This window comes from Bufo gargarizans, unplaced genomic scaffold (assembly GCF_014858855.1).
Source record: "Bufo gargarizans isolate SCDJY-AF-19 unplaced genomic scaffold, ASM1485885v1 fragScaff_scaffold_416_pilon, whole genome shotgun sequence".
Classification (NCBI taxonomy): domain Eukaryota; kingdom Metazoa; phylum Chordata; class Amphibia; order Anura; family Bufonidae; genus Bufo; species Bufo gargarizans.
In genome coordinates, this window is record NW_025334112.1 from 51,581 (window position 1) to 72,869 (window position 21,289).

The 21,289-nt window shown below is 46.4% G+C and overlaps 1 protein-coding gene across 1 annotated transcript in view; it reads left to right on the top strand.

Annotated features, from left to right (window-relative positions):
• The first annotated feature begins 858 nt into the window (after positions 1-858).
• Positions 859-21,289, top strand: part of YIPF3 (Yip1 domain family member 3) — a 33,014-nt gene continuing 12,583 nt past the window's right edge. The window contains exons 1-2 of the mRNA XM_044273125.1: positions 859-925; positions 9,404-9,546. Of these exons, the coding sequence (XP_044129060.1) occupies positions 859-925; positions 9,404-9,546 (210 nt within the window). The remainder of the gene's footprint in view (positions 926-9,403; positions 9,547-21,289) is intronic.

The following is a 21,289-nucleotide window of genomic DNA, read 5'->3' on the forward strand; positions in this document are numbered from 1 at the left end:
GATCGCTGCATGTACCCGCTGTGGTCTCCTCCTTCCCGACAATCACCTGCTCTGTCTTATCTGAATGATGCATCTCCTCGTGTACATGCTTTGGTGTAACATCCTCTAAATGTTGTGCCGGGTTCTCCTAAGTCTGAAGAAACATCATCTGTGCCATGAAAGCTGCAATATTACCCTCATAATACTGCAGGATTTATTCTCACAAAGGTACTCAACATCACATGTTTTTTTCTGGCTAACACGGTACTACGCAATTGGTGGAAATGGGCAGAGAAAGGAGATTTCCCAATGGACTCAGGCACCAAGTTGTTATGAGGGAATTCGGCCCAAGAAAGCAGGTCGGGCCATTTGTCTTGGTAGGCGTTTTAAAAAAAAAAATTGGAGATATTTCTCCATGGGTGGATTCTGTCAGTCTGATCTGTGGGTGATATACAGACAAGAAGTCCAGTGAATTTTTCAAGACTTAACACAAGGCTCTCCAGAATTTGGGCACAAATTGAACTCCTCAATCTGAGGCAATATGGGATTGAAGGCCATAAAAATGACCAACTGGCCAATAGGCCAACTCTGGACAGAAAGCAGGACAGGTAACCGAATGAAGCACACCTTCTCATGGAAGAGGTCCACCACTAGCCAGATAATGGTGAGTCCGTGGGCCGCATGTAGGTCTGTGACAATGTCCACAAGCAGTTCAGACCAGGGATTTTGAGGAATGGGTAGAAGCTGTGAGGGTCCAAGCCTTTTGAGAGGCCTTGAAATGAATGTGCTGATTACATGAGGTAACTCATTCACATTTTGTCTCCACTTAGGCCACCAATAAATATGGAAACGCAGCTCTGCAGTACATTTCACTCCAAGATGACCAGAAGAGCATCCAACGTGCTTGAAGAGCATTTAGTCTACAGGCTGACTGCAGATACTCCAGGTATTTGTGGCCAGTATAGATTGCTATTGAGAACTTAGATCCCTCCAGAAAGGACACCATTTGTTTTAGGAGAATTAGACTGCAAGGAGTTCACAGTCTCTGATGAAATACATCTTCTCTGCAGAGGTACAGTTTTAGGAGAAGATACCACAGGGATGTTTTTTAGTCTCATCAGACTGGAAAATGCATCAGCTTTCAGGAAGAACGGCTCATTAGTGTCAAGATGACCAACTGGACAAGCAGAGAAGTGAGACTTGGCAGAAATTTAGACTGCGGAGCCTGGCCAACTGCAAGTGTTTGCCCCTTTACGGGTTTTTGATGAACTTTCAGTCGTAAACTGGCAAAGTCAAGCAACCTCTGGAGGGCTTTAAAGGGGTTTTGCAGTAATAATTATATTTTATGTAATGCCTGCAGCCTGCCTCCTGAAAAAGAAGATTCCTTCTCACTTGCTCCACACTGCTCCGGTCCTCCGCTGTCTCCAACCTCCGGTCCCCACACTGTTTAATCTCACTGTCCATGGTCACGTGCGTGGCTTCAGCAGTGACATGCTATTTGTGGCCACATCACCCCCGAAGCCAGTCACTGTCCCGTCCAGGATCCATCTGTAATCTTCCAGACTATATCACAAAATGTCAACCCCAGGCGTTCACATAGGCATTTCTCCAGTTTAGCATACAGGCACTTTTTCCAAACCCTCTGCAGAACTAAACGGACAGGAGGGCGATTAGAGCCGAAATACTGAGAAAAAAATCTGGATATTGTCCAGATACACAAGTATGTGCCGATTTAGTACCAAGCTGGAGATTTCATTTATGAAATGTTGGTAAACAGCAGGTTCACTGCACAGACCAAAGCCCATAGAAGGAACGTAACCAGAACTGGTGATGTTCCTTCTCGGTAATGTAGCAGAGCTGGTACAGTAGGACAGTAGTGGTAGCTGCCAAATGAACTAGACAGCAAAGCCATATACACCCTGAAAAGCTGTCCTGCTGTCTGAGCTGGGTTTAAATAATCTGGTGGGATGGTGTCAGCGCTTGTCACGGAAGGTGTACAGAAAACTAGAAGACACAAAATGAAGATCCGACTGACTGGATCCAAAACTAAGGAACAAAAGAGAGAGCCCTGCAACAGACCTGGCGCTCTCCCAAACTGGTCAGCCAATGGGAAAATCCCAATGGTAGATGATCGCATATCCTCGTACCTCGACTGTATAACACCTGAACACCCTACAATAGTGAGGGGACACGACCACCGGCTCCCTACACTTGATACGGAGGGAGTCAGGGTCACCTGGGATCCAGCAAACAGAAAAACACAAATGAACGAACAAAACTTATCTGTAGAAGACTCAGTAGTAGCATCAGCATGCACACACTCCAGGAAGTAATTTAAACCGCAAAGTGATGCAGTATGGGAAGGGATTTAAAGGGATGCAATCAGTGCAACTACATGACAGCTGAGAGAGGCTAACGAGATGAGAAAATGAAAGCAAAACAAAAGGAACCTCAAGGAGGAGGTTCTGAAGGACGTCTGCCAGAGCTTCTCAGATGTCTGGTGGTGACAGTGCTGTGCTATGCTTGTTTGGTGGTGACACTTATGGGCCACAGCCTTATGCTTCGCAGTTACACTTCTTGGCAGAGGCACTATGCTTGGTGGTTATAGTTCTTGGTGGATGCAATATGCTTTGTGGTTACATTCGGGGTAGAGGCACAATGCTTGGTGGTTACATTCCTGGGAGAGGCACTATGCTTGGTGGTTATAGTTCTTGGTGGTTATAGTTCTTGGAGGAGGCGCTATGCTTGGTGGTTATAGTTCTTGGTGGAGGCACAATGCTTGGTGGTTACATTCCTGGCAGAGGCACAATGCTTTGTGGTTACATTCCAGGTAGAGGCACTATGCTTGGTGGTTTTAGTCTTGGTGGAAGTACTATGCTTGGTGGTTATAGTTCTTGGTGGAGGCACAATGCTTGGTGGTTACATTCCTGGTAGAGGTACTATGTTTGGTGGTTATAGGTCTTGGTGGAGGCAATATGCTTGATGGTTACATTTCCTGGTAGGGCACTATGGTTGGTTGTTACACTTCTCAGCAGAGGCACTGTGATTGGTGGTCACATTTTTTGGCAGAGGCAATATGCTTGGTGGTTGCACTTCTTAGTGAATGCACAAAAATTGCTAATGTATACAGGAAAAATGGCCAAGGAAAGAAAAAGGCGCTCATAGGGTAAATAAGTTAAAAGCCGAGCCTCCAAAGTAACAGGAAGAGTGGTACTGCTCACCTGTTGTTGTTCGGTGCAACTGAACTGGAGGTGAATAGGAGTAATTACGTCTCACTTATTGATGCTGCCGATTCTGTCCACGTTCCCCTTTGGTGGGGGCCAAGCCGCCGTCTGGGTCGATGAATAGGGTATATTTCCACTGGACCGGGGGTCGAGTGGAGGGGTGGACCGTAGGCGCAAAAACGCAACCAGAGTATTGTTATAAACCAATAGTTTTTTTTATTATTGTTATATATAACAATAATAAAAAAAACTATTGGTTTATAAAAATACTCTGGTTGCGTTTGTGCGCCAATGGTCCACCCCTCCACTCGACCCCCGGTCCAGTGGAAATATACCCTAATGTATACAGGGACATTTAAACATCTCAGCTCAGTCCCCAAGACCCATTGTGCTTTTTCTTCTTATTTTAGTGAAGGCCCCTTAGTAAATGGTTGTAACCTTACCCAAGGAAAGCTCCACTATTGTAGGCACTATCGTGTCTGCTCATTTACTGGACCTTGAGGCTGGCTGTACCATGTCTTCTGGAGGCCTGCCACTGGTAGGATATCTTCTCGGTTCATGCTCCTCCCCTGTTCTGATCACGACAACATAAGACCGGTCTTTATAGTAATAGGAACGATTGATCAAGACTCCATTTTGTGTGATGTGAAGGACAACTTTGATCAACAGCTCATCACACCCCCCCAGCTGGTTACCCCCCTCTGTACCCTTACTGCAGACTGCTAGCAATTCATTCACAACTTCTAGCAGAAATAATAAAGGAACGGCAGAACATAGAGACACAAGAACAGAGGCTCCAGAATTGATATTACATGGGAAACGCATGAAGATATTAAAACAGACGTGTCAGGAGCGGTGAAAGGTCCTCTTTAAGAAGAACTTTACTGCATTTCTATCCATGGGTGTCGTCTGCTGAACTCCTCGTTTTGTGATTGTGAACATCTCGTTGGTTTTGTTCTTTCATCCATGAAATGAACTGTCAAATAGCTGAACCGCCATGTTGGATTTTCTGGCCAGTGCTCGACTGTAGTCAGTACGGGGACGATATCCATCAGGCACAATGCGGATTTCATGTGGTCGGCACAGGGTGATGCACACAATCAGAAGTGCAGTCCATATGATGGCCGCCCCACCAATAAGCAGCTTCAGGATCCTGCCACCTGGGTACACATACTGGGAGAACCGGCCCGTCGCTGAGTGGATCTATTAAGAAGACACTTTATTCATGTGTTGTGCCAAAGCAAACCCAACTCTGCTACATCTGTGCCTTTGACTTTTCATGTTGTTGAAAGCCTTAGGTATATTATTTTCTGGGAAGGGGGGAACAAACATGGCTGCCGTGTCAGCCAACTTCCGTGGCTTCTGAGTGGGTAATTGTGTAGTTATGCAGCTATGGGCAGGGATGACGGGCGCATCTCCCCTGGAACTGCTGGCAGGACGCGCCCGTCAGGTTCACTCCTATCCCGGTTCTCTTTCTCAAAATGGACCTGCCTCCGGTTCTCTGCCGCCGTCACCCTGTGGGCGCCACAGCCCGAGCACGCTTCCTTTTCTCTCCTCCCGACACCCTCTTCGGCAAGTCGGGAGGCTCATGCACCCAGGTGGGCTTAATAGTCACCCCAGGAGGGGGTACCCCCAGGTGGGCTCAATGCTCGCCCAAGTGAAGAAATTCAATGAAGCGCGGGTAAACGGCGGGAGTAGGCTCCCTCTCCAGAATCGAACCCCCTCTTCCCCATGGTGGCCGTAATGCCGGTCATATTGGCTGTCAGCCCGCTTTTCCAGGGGCTAATAGCTAAGATGAGAATATTTAGTGAGGTGATGTCATTGGGCAAATCTGGGATTTTAGGGTTAAATGGCCAAGTATCAGTTTTCCTTTGCCTCCATGTTGAGTCTTCATGACGGCTTGCTGTACAGAAGTGTTTGTCGCCGGCCATCGAGAACATTCTCCTTCTGTAACACAAAGGTTGTGACAACAGAAAGTAAGAGGACACCGCTCAGCTCGTGAAACTTTGATGATTCGGCAGGAGACACCTGTAACCAAACCCCAGACCAGGACAGGTGGACGCCTGGAACAACATTACCGTCTGCTGCGGAGAAGTGCTCAATAACATGGAGGGCTGCTGGAGGCGCCCATGGCTAATGCACAACCTGGTGCTGCCACACTACACCTTTCCTATCACCGGTAAGAGAAGAAAGTTTCCAGCACGTTCTCAAATACTCCCGACCTTACTCAGTGTTTGCTGCACTGTGCTCTGCTCCATCTGTAACATCATAATAACAGTGCAAGACCCCGCCCTGTATCGAGCTGGAAGCCGTAAGAGGTTATTACCTTCACTGCCCCTACATGTTCCAGACACTAAAACCTCCTCCACTTTCTGCAAATTCTTCGGAATCCTCCTGGAGGTGACCCGGTCACGATACATATCTACTCTAATCATTGCACTCCAAGAGGAGCTATCATAGGGACTGGCAGGCCTCTGGGTGTCACATGGTTGTGGGTAATGTTCTGCCAGTGTTGGACTGGATCCATACACCCACCATCTGCGGACCCCCATAGTGCCAACCTTGGGCTATTAGTAGGAAGGTCACGGACTGGGCTCTGGTATCACAGTAGAAGTGTCTGCTGCAGCACAGGTTGCTGCCCCAGCCCGGCACTCTTCTGAGACCTGGTGGGATTGCTGCCCGATAATTTACATCTTTGACTCTGCTGCCTTTCATGAGGACAGAGTCTTTCTAGATCCTTTCTTCACCAGCTCCACAGGAATTGGTGACACTCTCTGATAAAATCAATATGATAAAAATATCTCGGCAGTGATCCAGGGCGTGAATGAGTCTGGACGAGTCCCACACGACTCTGAAAGCGGAGAGATGCATTAACCCTCAGACTGCTGGACAGCTTCACCAACATTTAACTCTGTTCTCAGTTCTCGTCTGTTCATTGTTCCAGATTCATTTATTCTTGCATTCTGGTTCTCCCATGTGTCCTATTGTTGGGTTTCTATGTTTCTCAATGACTAACGGTTCCTGATTTCTGGAAAATGTGTCCAGCCATCTTGGTTCTCCTGTGCCTCCTTCATCTCTTCCATGCACACGTCTTCTCAGCACATGTCCACAATAAGCTAAAGCTTCCATCTGGTAACCTGCTCTTCACCCGGATAATTCCACCAGGTCAAGCATCCACTTGTTTTTTTGGCATCCCAAATATATGTTCTTCACCAACCTTGGATGTCCAAAAGTGCCAGTTATTTACTTATATTGTTGGAAAGTCGTAGGGTGAAGGTAGTATTCTATCTCATGCAAAATCTTGACCCAAAAAATGTTTCCCACAGAACCAGAGATGATGAAGCTGGACACACATGGGCCAACTATGACTGATCAATCTGTTGGGTGCTTCTGGCCATGAAACAATCCTTCCAAATGCAGAAGGATGTCTCTTGGACAGTCAATATTCAGTAGATCCAATAATCTAGTGAATTCCTGCGCTCCACGGTCACATCTGGGAAGTTATATTTAATGCCTCGTGACTTCATTATAAGTTCATTAATGTTAATAAGGCATCTCAGAAAACCTTTGCTGTAGCGCCCCTGGCTGGTGTTCCTGGGACGCGCTGGTCCACCATGGAGAGGTGTGCAGCTCCTAGGGAGCTCGGCAGTTTGGTGGCTTTGTCTGCTTGTAATTCCAGGTTGTGTGTTGGCGCGGTGCCAGTTTGGCAGCATGTTTGTACATAAGCCAGGCTGTGTGTAAAATACGTGCCCTGCGGATACATAATTCACAGCAGCAATTAAAGGGCTCGGTGGTGACCCGCCCGCATTACTCATGGCCAAAGATTTCATTCCCCATGTTTAAATAAACTCAGCATTCACAGCTAATCTCTCAGAGAAAAGAGCTGCAAAACCCACATGGCACTCCCTGCGCAGAGAAGTACCACGAGGCGCGAAATCTGCCCTCGCTAACACAACACGTGGGGATTCATATACTGCTGCCTCTCATGAGCGTGCACCATTCTGCCCCTATCCTGAGCCTTCAGCATGGTGACACACGGAGCGGGATACACCCGTCTTCCATCTTTACTTCATCTGTAGACAACTGAGAAACCGCATGACACAATACACACTCAACACTGAAAGGAAAGGCCGTGGAATTCTGGAAATCCCAGGATCGGTAGACATGTTAATGATATGCAAATGATGAAAAGATGGAAACTAATTATTCAAAACCTCTGGATGCAATCAGTATGGAGTGTGAACTCCACTCGCACATGTACTCGCACTCACTCGCCTTCCCAAATACCACTGAGGTTATTAATGGTTGTCTGAGGAATGTTCTGCCAAACTGAATGCATCTGGGCACACAAATCATCAAGATCTGCTGCTGGCAGCTCCGACTAATGATGTCCCAGATGTGCTGGATAGGAGACAAGTCCGGAGACGCTACAGTCCATGGTAATACGTAGAACGAGCGATATGTGGCCTGGGGTTGTCCTGTTGAAAAGCGGTTCCTTGGACACTTTGAAGAAATGGCGGGAATACTTGTTCCCTGACCAAATCCACCGTATATTGTACAATCCCGGGAGTAGGACTAGTCTGATGTTCCCTTATAAAGGACCTGCATGGTGTGGTCCACATGATCTCCAGCCTGATATCTGGCTATTATTGCATCTGAGACCAAAGCATGACTGATCACTGAAGAGGACAGATCTCCATTCCAGCCTCCATTGCCGTCTTGCTGTGCACCAGGATAGCCTTTGAGAGCAGTGAGCGGAGGTCAGTGGACACCTGTAGCTGGACGTCCGGCTCGTAGCCAAGCAGGACTTATCACTGAAGAGGACAGATCTCCATTCCAGCCTCCACTGCCGTCTTGTTGTGCACCACGATAGCCTTTGAGAGCGGTGAGGTCAGTGGACACCTGTAGCTGGATGTCCGGCTCGTAGCCCAGTGTCATGCAGACATCTTCTAGTGGTTGTGTGGTTGCTGTTTGCCGCCCTAGGCTTGGTATTCTTCTAATCAGAGGTTCTCCTCTCAGCTCCTCTTCCTGTCATTCTCATCGTCTTCTCCCAACCACCAGGACACACAGCGTTGACCAGCGCTAACATCTCAGCTTAGGCCATCTGCTGGAGTGATAGACAGGAGGCATCATGCAATCATTCCACACAACTTCATCCGATTTCTGAGGTTTCAATCCACAGATTGGAGCTAGGTGCTGGAAATGTCATCATCTGCAGATCTTAGTAATAGCTGCTACTTTGTCAATTTGCTTAATCTTACGGTTTCTTGATGCTGGACGTTCAGAGGAGCGTATGACTTCAGAGATTGTGGACAGGTATAGGTTCTTTTATACACATTTGGGACTGTGGGATCTGAATTGGCCTGAAATAATGTGGTCATTCTGGGAATGAAAGACAAACCTGCCATCTAGCCTGGACATGAGCTCATAGCCCCCCAATATTGATATTTATTTCCCAAAATTTGTCCATAAATCTGCTCCTGGATCTGCACTGGTGAAATCTACATGCATCTGCTGAAGACTGCCGATATACCACCATGGTTTACTGGTTTCTTCCAGAAGGGTCTGTCTGCAGTCCATCAAATGCTCCTGAGCCATCTGCTTACTGGTCTCTGCCCTTGACAAGTCTCCCTCTCCACCAGAAGCACGATTCCTTTGTGTCCTGCAAACAGCAGAGGAGCTCACAAAATATCGTCCCTACAACCGCGCCATTGACCTTCTGTCTGACAGGACTCTGTGCATCCCTAATCCCTCTGTCAGGGACTGCGGCAATGTCCAGTACATCATCTGCAAAAGTGGTTCATCTTGAAGTCACCTTCTTCAGCTGATGCTGGATTTTCAAAGGAGATGTCACTCCAGATGTCACTATCATTTACACCGGTCACAAGAACATGTCCATTCTGACAGCTCAGAGACTGAACGCTCGGCAGATGAGATCCTAGAGATCAAGTTCTTCTCCAGATCTGACATTCAGAATCATCCTACCATAAACCTAAAGACTCTGTCCAGATCCTGAGGACGTGGACTCACAATACATAACAGACTGCCTCTCATCTTCACCACATTCCTCCTGGTAACGACCAAACAGCGACATGGAGACATGATAGCTGTGAAGTGGCTGCACTCCAGAACCCACACACATCCCTCGGCTAGATCCTTCACGTTTCCTTCTCACTTCCATTGGTCCTTTTTTGTCCTAGAACCAATAAAGCCTGTGGTTTATAAGCTGCAGATTCCAGCCTCCCTGCTCTTCACACATTCCATGAGTCCTGCGGAAACCTCTGAGGATCTCCTGCTGGACCAAGAAGACTCAGCACCAGAAGACCTCAGGGACATCACTTTGGTAAGGATTGGAAAGATCTGGCCCAGAAGAAAGAACATTGGAACAAACTGCTGCTCCAGAAGATATCTACTCCACCAACAGAGAAGAGTGATACTTACCTTATCCTGTACTGATCCTGAGTTACATCCTGTATTATACTCCAGAGCTGCACTCACTATTCTGCTGGTGCAGTCACTGTGTATATACATTACTTATCCTGTACTGATCCTGAGTTACATCCTGTATTATACTCCAGAGCTGCACTCACTATTCTGCTGGTGCAGTCACTGTGTACATACATTGCTTATCCTGTACTGATCCTGAGTTACATCCTGTGTTATACTCCAGAGCTGCACTCACTGTTCTGCTGGTGCAGTCACTGTGTACATACATTGCTTATCCTGTACTGATCCTGAGTTACATCCTGTGTTATACTCCAGAGCTGCACTCACTATTCTGCTGGTGCAGTCACTGTGTACATACATTACTTATCCTGTACTGATCCTGAGTTACATCCTGTATTATACTCCAGAGCTGCACTCACTGTTCTGCTGGTGCAGTCACTGTGCACATACATTACTTATCCTGTGCTGATCCTGAGTTACATCCTGTATTATACTCCAGAGCTGCACTCACTATTCTGCTGGTGCAGTCACTGTGTGCATACATTACTTATCCTGTACTGATCCTGAGTTACATCCTGTATTATACTCCAGAGCTGCACTCACTGTTCTGCTGGTGCAGTCACTGTGTACATACATTGCTTATCCTGTACTGATCCTGAGTTACATCCTGTGTTATACTCCAGAGCTGCACTCACTATTCTGCTGGTGCAGTCACTGTGTACATACATTACTTATCCTGTACTAATCCTGAGTTACATCCTGCATTATACTCAAGAGCTGCACTCACTATTCTGCTGGTGCAGTCACTGTGTACATACATTACTTATCCTGTACTGATCCTGAGTTACATCCTGTATTATACTCCAGAGCTGCACTCACTATTCTGCTGGTGCAGTCACTGTGTACATACATTACTTATCCTGTACTGATCCTGAGTTACATCCTGTATTACACTCCAGAGCTGCACTCACTATTCTGCTGGTGCAGTCACTGTGTACATACATTACTTATCCTGTACTGATCCTGAGTTACATCCTGTATTATACTCCAGAGCTGCACTCACTATTCTGCTGGTGCAGTCACTGTGTACATACATTACTTATCCTGTACTAATCCTGAGTTACATCCTGTATTATACTCCAGAGCTGCACTCACTATTCTGCTGGTGCAGTCACTGTGTACATACATTACTGATCCTGAGTTACATCCTGTATTATACTCCAGAGCTGCACTCACTGTTCTGCTGGTGCAGTCACTGTGTACATACATTGCTTATCCTGTACTGATCCTGAGTTACATCCTGTGTTATACTCCAGAGCTGCACTCACTGTTCTGCTGGTGCAGTCACTGTGCACATACATTACTTATCCTGTGCTGATCCTGAGTTACATCCTGTATTATACTCCAGAGCTGCACTCACTATTCTGCTGGTGCAGTCACTGTGTGCATACATTACTTATCCTGTACTGATCCTGAGTTACATCCTGTGTTATACTCCAGAGCTGCACTCACTATTCTGCTGGTGCAGTCACTGTGTACATACATTACTTATCCTGTACTAATCCTGAGTTACATCCTGTATTATACTCCAGAGCTGCACTCACTATTCTGCTGGTGCAGTCATACATACATTACTTATCCTGTACTGATCCTGAGTTACATCCTGTATTATACTCCAGAGCTGCACTCACTATTCTGCTGGTGCAGTCACTGTGTACATACATTACTTATCCTGTACTGATCCTGAGTTACATCCTGTATTATACTCCAGAGCTGCACTCACTATTCTGCTGGTGCAGACACTGTGTACATACATTACTTATCTGTACTGATCCTGAGTTACATCCTGTATTATATCCCAGAGCTGCACTCACTATTCTGCTGGTGCAGTCACTGTGCACATACATTACTTATCCTGTACTGATCCTGAGTTACATCCTGTATTATACTCCAGAGCTGCACTCACTATTCTCCTGGTGTAGTCACTGTGTACATACATTACTTATCCTGTACTGATCCTGAGTTACATCCTGTATTATACTCCAGAGCTGCACTCACTATTCTGCTGGTGCAGTCACTGTGTACATACATTACTTATCCTGTACTGATCCTGAGTTACATCCTGTATTATACTCCAGAGCTGCACTCACTATTCTGCTGGTGCAGTCACTGTGTACATACATTACTTATCCTGTACTGATCCTGAGTTACATCCTGTATTATACTCCAGAGCTGCACTCACTATTCTGCTGGTGCAGTCACTGTGTACATACATTACATTACTTATCCTGTACTGATCCTGAGTTACATCCTGTATTATACTCCAGAGCTGCACTCACTATTCTGCCGGTGCAGTCACTGTGTACATACATTACTTATCCTGTACTGATCCTGAGTTACATCCTGTATTATACTCCAGAGCTGCACTCACTATTCTGCTGGTGCAGTCACTGTGTACATACATTACTTATCCTGTGCTGATCCTGAGTTACATCCTGTATTATACTCCAGAGCTGCACTCGCTATTCTGCTGGTGCAGTCACTGTGTACATACATTACTTATCCTGTACTGATCCTGAGTTACATCCTGTATTATACTCCAGAGCTGCACTCACTATTCTGCTGGTGCAGTCACTGTGTACATACATTACTTATCCTGTACTGATCCTGAGTTACATCCTGTATTATACTCCAGAGCTGCACTCACTATTCTGCTGGTGCAGTCACTGTGTACATACATTACTTATCCTGTACTGATCCTGAGTTACATCCTGTATTATACTCCGGAGCTGCACTCACTATTCTGCTGGTGTAGTCACTGTGTACATACATTACTTATCCTGTACTGATCCTGAGTTACATCCTGTATTATACTCCAGAGCTGCACTCACTATTCTGCTGGTGCAGTCACTGTGTACATACATTACTTATCCTGTACTGATCCTGAGTTACATCCTGTATTATACTCCAGAGCTGCACTCACTATTCTGCTGGTGCAGTCACTGTGTACATACATTACATTACTTATCCTGTACTGATCCTGAGTTACATCCTGTATTATACTCCAGAGCTGCACTCACTATTCTGCTGGTGCAGTCACTGTGTACATACATTACTTATCCTGTACTGATCCTGATTTACATCCTGTATTATACTCCAGAGCTGCACTCACTATTCTGCTGGTGTAGTCACTGTGTACATACATTACTTATCCTGTACTGATCCTGAGTTACATCCTGTATTATACTCCAGAGCTGCACTCACTATTCTGCTGGTGCAGTCACTGTGTACATACATGACTTATCCTGTACTGATCCTGAGTTACATCCTGTATTATACTCCAGAGCTGCACTCACTATTCTGCTGGTGCAGTCACTGTGTACATACATTACTTATCCTGTACTGATCCTGAGTCACATCCTGTATTATACTCCAGAGCTGCACTCGCTATTCTGCTGGTGCAGTCACTGTGTACATACATTACTTATCCTGTACTGATCCTGAGTTACATCCTGTATTATATCCCAGAGCTGCACTCACTATTCTGCTGGTGCAGTCACTGTGTACATACATTACTTATCCTGTACTGATCCTGAGTTACATCCTGTATTATACTCCAGAGCTGCACTCACTATTCTGCTGGTGGAGTCACTGTGTACATACATTACTTATCCTGTACTGAGCCTGAGTTACATCCTGTATTATACTCCAGAGCTGCACTCGCTATTCTGCTGGTGCAGTCACTGTGTACATACATTACTTATCCTGTACTGATCCTGAGTTACATCCTGTATTATACTCCAGAGCTGCACTCACTATGCTGGCCACTTCAGAGCTGCATTCCTCCAGCATTCCCTGCTTGTTCAGTCTGTTTTGGGGTGTTATCTGCAGCTTGTAACATAGGAAAAGGCAATAATAATAACATGATGTTGGGGGTTGTAGTCCCTCTCTCTCTACAGCGACTACTACTGACACCAGGGCAGACAGGAGTTCTGAGGCGCAGGACGACCAATCACAGGGTTTGTTTCATTTAGGCACAGAAAGCTGTGAAATGAAAGCCGCCGTGTGATTGGTCCCCTGAGAGCCGCGTCTCTTTGTGTGAATGCTGCCGTCAGGGTTTGTGTGACATGTCACCATCTATAACGGGATCGGAGCTTCAGGTCGTTGGCAGAGGCCGCGCTGTTCTCTACACTATGTGTCCTGGGTCGGCGCCATTTTTTGTAGGTTAACTGGCTGATGACTAAGGGTGCTTTGGACTCCATTAAGATGGCGGACTGTTCTCTGCTTAATCAGAGCGACTGAGATGGTGACGTCACACGTTCAGCGTGGGGATTCCGGAGGATTACCCGGCGTGCCCCGCGGGAACATGGCTGCCCGGAGGTGAGAGGAGGAGTGAGGCGGATGTGGGGTATGTGGTGGCGCCTTCTGCCTCCTGGGGAGGGGGCGCCAGTGAGACCGGAAGAGACAGCTGTGACACGGAGGTGGGGGCAGGGCAGTCTGAGGGGAGACATGTTGGGGGTAGGTGGACTGTAGTCTGGGCTCAGATGACGGTGGAGTTGGTAGGAATGTACTGGTTCCAGCTTGGGGTGGGCTCACCCTGGCGTTAGGGATGACGGAAGGACGGGTCCCTTCTTCTGCCCATAGACTTGTATTAGCACGGACAGCAAAAGGAACGCTTTTTACAGGCTTCCGTTCTGCGTTCCGTTATAACACAAGTCTATGGGCCGAAAAAACGGATCCGTCTTATGGGTTCCGTCATTTTCCGTTCTAATCAAGTTATAACAGAATTCGTAGCGCCAGTGTGACCGCACCCTAGGCTCCTTTCTCACCGGCGCTGTGGGTTCTGGCAGACTGTGCCGGCTGCGGACGACCTACTGGAAGTCACTGGATCCATCTGCCGGACCCCAGAAGTATTAGGGCGGCAAGCACAGGACCCGCCGAATACAAAGCGCTACGTGCCGCGGTCTGCATTGCACCTACCGCACGTGTGACCGTAGAAGTGGAAAATGCCATTTTATTAAGGCTACATTCACACCACCGTATGTGTTTTTTTTGCGGATCCATTGTAGCAAATGCCTATCCTTGTCCGCAAAACGCAGAAGAATAGGACATGTTCTATTTTTTTTGCAAGGGTATGGAACGGACATACTGATGCGGACCCATTAAAATGAATGGGTCTGCATCCTATACGTGAAAAAAACGTAGTGGACACGGAAACAAAATACGTTTGTGTAAATGTAGCCTGATACTGTTTTCTAGTGATGATGGATAATCAGTTCTCACCTCTCCTGTCCTTATACTATACACAGTGATAAGCAGGGTGTTCTAGTGATAGATAATCAGTTCTCACCTCTCCTGTCCTTATACTATACACAGTGATAAGCAGGGTGTTCTAGTGATAGATAATCAGTTCTCACCTCTCCTGTCCTTATACTATACACAGTGATAAGCAGGGCGTTCTAGTGATAGATAATCAGTTCTCACCTCTCCTGTCCTTATACTATACACAGTGATAAGCAGGGTGTTCTAGTGATAGATAATCAGGTCTCACCTCTCCTGTGTTCCCCCCTGTCCTTATACTATACACAGTGATAAGCAGGGTGTTCTAGTGATAGATAATCAGTTCTCACCTCTCCTGTCCTTATACTATACACAGTGATAAGCAGGGTGTTCTAGTGATGATAGATAATCAGTTCTCACCTCTCCTGTGTTCTCTCCTGTCCTTATACTATACACAGTGATAAGCAGGGTGTTCTAGTGATGATAGATAATCAGTTCTCACCTCTCCTGTGCTTATACTATATACAGTGACAAGCAGGGTGTTCTAGTAATAGATAATCAGTTCTCACCTCTCCTGTCCTTATACTATACACAGTGATAAGCAGGGTGTTCTAGTGATGCTAGATAATCAGTTCTCACCTCTCCTATGCTTTCTATTATCCTTATACTATACACAGCGATAAGCAGGGTGTTCTAGTGATGCTAGATAATCAGTTCTCACCTCTCCTATGCTTTCTATTATCCTTATACTATACACAGCGATAAGCAGGGTGTTTTAGTGATGCTAGATAATCAGTTCTCACCTCTCCTGTGTTCTCTCCTGTCCTTATACTATACACAGTGAGAAGCAGGGTGCTCTAGTGATGATAGATAATCAGTTCTCACCTCTCCTGTGTTCTCTCCTATCCTTGTACTATACACAGTGATAAGCAGGGTGTTCTAGTGGTGATAGATAATCAGTTCTCACCTCTCCTGTGTTCTCTCCTCTCCTGTAGTTATACTATACACAGTGATAAGCAGGGTGTTCTAGTGATAGATAATCAGTCCTCACCTCTCCTGTGCTCCCCATTGTCCTTATACTATACATAGTGATAAGCAGAGTGTTTTTGTGATGATAGATAATCAGTTCTCACCTCTCCTTTTCCTTATACTCTATATAGTTTTATACCCTTTTAGTGCTCTTAGTTACAATACCTGCCTCTTTGCTGCACATGCTCAGGAATATGTTCCTTCTTTGAAGATCAGATGAGGATGTTTACTTCTGGGCTACAGTCTCCCCAGAACTGCTGGACAACATGAAGGCAGTATTAAAGGGGTTGTCTGGGAGTAAGTTACTTTTCCCAGGTGCCCGCAGCCGCCTCTGCTAAGGAACGAATCATGCTTACCTGCAGTTCCAGTCATTTAATTTGTCCTCGGCACGGGCACGATCATCTGCTCTGCTGCAGCCAGTTTCTGGCTTCAGCGGTGATGTCTCTTGTGGAGTCATTGGCAGCAGGGGAGCAGATGGTCATGACAGAGATGGAGTAAACAAGCCATAGGACAGACAGACGGGAGCCAGTGCGCAGGACCGGAGGAGCGGTGAGCGGGGAAGTGTCACTCTTTCCACAGCAGAGGCTGCGGCTCCGGTGAAAAGATATTCCCAGAAAGCCCCTTTGAGGCGAGCACTGGATGTAGCCGCTGCATTATTACATGTCTCTGATTCCCAGCTGGACTTGCACAGGATTCTCGCCATTCCCAGCACAGACACAGTTCTTCACTGGTTCCAGTTATAACCTGCACAGTACATGCCATATTTACTTCCAGAAAGTCACAAAATGTCAGGAATTTCAGGAGGTTCTAAGTCTCCTGATTACTGACCTGATGGGGAGAAGAAGCCGATGTCTCTGCCTGCTGGGAATCTGTTATTACTGAATTACTGGCCGTTTATGGCGGAGTCAGAACTTTGGCTTATTGACTCCACAGCCCTTGGGTCGGTGGACGTGTCGCTGTGGGTCAGGGCACTGGTTTGGTCCCATGTTTGGGTTGTCTGTGGATAGGTCTGATATTGGGGGTTTGTGGCCCAGGCTCTCCATTACTCCTGGTTCCATTTCTCTCGTAGGTGAGCTGTGGGCTTCTCTTCCTGACTGCGGAGCAACTGGCCGTGTGGTAAGGAGCAACGCCCTGGCTGTAATACAGCTTATAACCCCCAAAAACATACATCAGCAGGTCCATCCACCCATGTAGGATAGGGGAGGCGAGCCCTAGAATAGACAGACCCTTCTAACACCTAGGGACTGGCGAATGGTCAATGTGGGTGATAGTGAGAAAGCATAGGCCGGTTGGTGCAATGTGGGGTCAGATAATGAGAGAACATAGGCCAGAGACTCTTTACTGTAAGAGCAGTGAGACTGTGGACTCTTTACTGTAAGAGCGGTGAGACTATGGACTCTTTACTGTAAGAGCAGTGAGACTATGGACTCTATACTGTAAGAGCAGTGAGACTATGGACTCTGTACTGTAAGAGCAGTGAGACTATGGACTCTATACTGTAAGAGCGGTGAGACTATGGACTCTATACTGTAAGAGCAGTGAGACTATGGACTCTTTACTGTAAGAGCAGTGAGACTATGGACTCTTTACTGTAAGAGCAGTGAGACTATGGACTCTATACTGTAAGAGCAGTGAGACTATGGACTCTATACTGTAAGAGCAGTGAGACTATGGACTCTTTACTGTAAGAGCAGTGAGACTATGGACTCTATACTGTAAGAGCAGTGAGACTGTGGACTCTATACTGTAAGAGCAGTGAGACTGTGGACTCTATACTGTAAGAGCAGTGAGACTATGGACTCTATACTGTAAGAGCAGTGAGACTATGGACTCTATACTGTAAGAGCAGTGAGACTATGGACTCTATACTGGAAGAGCAGTGAGACTGTGGACTCTGTACTGTAAGAGCAGTGAGACTATGGACTCTATACTGTAAGAGCAGTGAGACTATGGACTCTATACTGTAAGAGCGGTGAGACTATGGACTCTATACTGTAAGAGCAGGTGAGACTATGGACTCTATACTGTAAGAGCAGTGAGACTATGGACTCTTTACTGTAAGAGCAGTGAGACTATGGACTCTTTACTGTAAGAGCAGTGAGACTATGGACTCTATACTGTAAGAGCAGTGAGACTATGGACTCTATACTGTAAGAGCAGTGAGACTATGGACTCTATACTGTAAGAGCAGTGAGACTATGGACTCTTACTGTAAGAGCAGTGAGACTATGGACTCTTTACTGTAAGAGCAGTGAGACTATGGACTCTTTACTGTAAGAGCAGTGAGACTATGGACTCTATACTGTAAGAGCAGTGAGACTATGGACTCTATACTGTAAGAGCAGTGAGACTATGGACTCTATACTGTAAGAGCAGTGAGACTATGGACTCTTTACTGTAGAGCAGTGAGACTATGGACTCTATACTGTAAGAGCAGTGAGACTATGGACTCTTACTGTAAGAGCAGTGAGACTATGGACTCTATACTGTAAGAGCAGTGAGACTATGGACTCTATACTGTAAGAGCAGTGAGACTATGGACTCTATACTGTAAGAGCAGTGAGACTATGGACTCCTTTACTGTAAAGCAGTGAGACTATGGACTCTATACTGTAAGAGCAGTGAGACTATGGACTCTATACTGTAAGAGCAGTGAGACTATGGACTCTTACTGTAAGAGCAGTGAGACTATGGACTCTATACTGTAAGAGCAGTGAGACTAGTGGACTCTTATACGGTAAGAGCAGTGAGACTATGGACTCTTTACGGTAAGAGCAGTGAGACTATGGACTCTATACTGTAAGAGCAGTGAGACTATGGACTCTATACTGTAAGAGCAGTGAGACTATGGACTCTATACTGTAAGAGCAGTGAGACTAGTGGACTATACGGTAAGAGCAGGAGACTATGGACTCTACTGTAAGAGCAGTGAGACTATGGACTCTATACATGTAAGAGCAGTGAGACTATGGACTCTTTACTGTAAGAGCAGTGAGACTAATGGACTCTATACTGTAAGAGCGTGAGACATGTGGACTCTATAACGGTAAGAGCAGTTAGACTATGGACCTCTTACTGTAAGAGCAGTGAGACTATGGACTCTTTACGGTAAGAGCAGTGAGACTATGGACTCTTACTGTAAGAGCAGTGAGACTATGGACGCTGTACTGTAAGAGCAGCGAGACTATGGACTCTTTACTGTAAGAGCAGTGAGACTATGGATCTATACTGTAAGAGCGTGAGACTGTGGACTCTATACGGTAAGAGCAGTGAGACTATAGACTCTTTACTGTAAGAGCAGTGAGACTGTGGACTCTATAACTGTAAGAGCAGTGAGACTAGAGACTCTATTACTGTAGAGCAGTGAGACTAGGGACTCTTTACTGTAAGAGCAGTGAGACTATGGACTCTATACTGTAAGAGCAGTAGACTATGGACTCTACTACGTAGAGGCTGTGAGACTATGGACTCGTTACTGTAAGAGCATGGAGACTATGGACTCTGTACTGTAAGAGCAGTGAGACTAGTGGACTCTATACTGTAAGAGCAGTGAGACTATGGACTCTTTACTGTAAGAGCAGTGAGACTGTGACTCTATACTGTAAGAGCAGTGAGACTATAGACTCTTTACTGTAAGAGCAGTGAGACTGATGGACTCTTTACTGTAAGAGCAGTGAGACTATGGACTCTATACTGTAAGTAGCAGTGAGACTATGGACTCTATACTGTAAGAGCTTGAGACTATGGACTCTTTACTGTAAGAGCAGTGAGACTATGGACTCTGTACTGTAAGAGCAGTGAGACTATGGACTCTATACTGTAAGAGCAGTGAGACTATGGACTCTTGTACTGTAAGGAGCAGTGAGACGATGGACTCTGTACTGTAAGAGCAGTGAGACTATGGACTCTGTACTGTAAGAGCAGTGAGACTATGGACTCTGTACTGTAAGAGCAGTGAGACTATGGACTCTTTACGGTAAGAGCGGTGAGACTGTGGACTCTTTACGGTAAGAGCGGCGAGACAATCGTACTTTGTGCCAGAACAGGTTGTGATCGGGATCTCAGTATAAGAGGGATTTTATAATATTACAATATATAATTGCTGGGTTTGGGGCGATCATCCGGGAGGTCTTCTGGTTGCCAGGTCCGGGAAGGATTCGGGTTGTTCCTTCCTCTGGATCCACACTGCAGATATTAGACCTCGTACCTCGGTCCCACCAGTGGTGATCAGGATGTACTGATGTACGAGGTGTGAGGCACAGTGATCACAGCGTCTCATGCAGACGTGGGCTCCGGACTCTGACCTCTCCACATCTCCCTTATAACTGGACTTTGGCTCGTGCCCGGCCGCTCGTAGTCACTTGTGTGGAGTCTTGAGACTGCAGAAGATGGGAGTTATCCTGCTGGAGTATATATCAGGTCAGCAGCTAGTGAGACACATACCTGTTCAGTGGATGATGGGCGTTATCCTTACTCATTGTGCGCGGTCAGTGGATGTTGGAGCATTTCCTTGTAATCTGTGTACCCTCCCCCCACGCCTGTATACCTCCCATGTGTATATACCCCCCACACCTGTATACCCCCCATGTGTATATACCCCCACACCTGTATACCTCCCATGTGTATATACCACCCCATCACTGTATACCTCCCATGTGTATATACACCCCCACACCTGTATACCCCCCATGTGTATATACCCCCACACCTGTATACCTCCCATGTGTATATACCCCCCCACACACTGTATACCTCTCAATGTGTATATACCCCCACACCTGTATACCTCTCATGGTGTATATACACCCCACACCTGTATACCTCCCATGTGTAGATACCTACACCTCATTATACCCCACACCTGTATACCTCTCATGTGTATATACCCCCCACACCTGTATACCTCTCATGTGTATATACCCCCACACCTGTAATACTCTCATGTGTATATACCCCCCACACCTGTACCTCTCATGTGTATTACCCCCCCACCTGTATACCTCTCGTGTATATACCCCCCCCCACACCTGTATACCTCCATGTGTATATACCCCCCACACCTGTATCTCTCATGTATATACCCCCCACACTGTTATACCTCTCATGTGTATATACCCCCCACACCTGTATACCTCCATGTGTATATACACCCGACTCCTGTATTCCCCCACACCTGTATACCTCTCATGTGTATATACCCCCCACACCTGTATACCTCTCATGTGTATATACCCCCCACACCTGTATACCTCTCGTGTATATACCCCCCACACCTGTATACCTCTCATGTTATATACACCCCACACCTGTAACCCCCACACTGTATACCT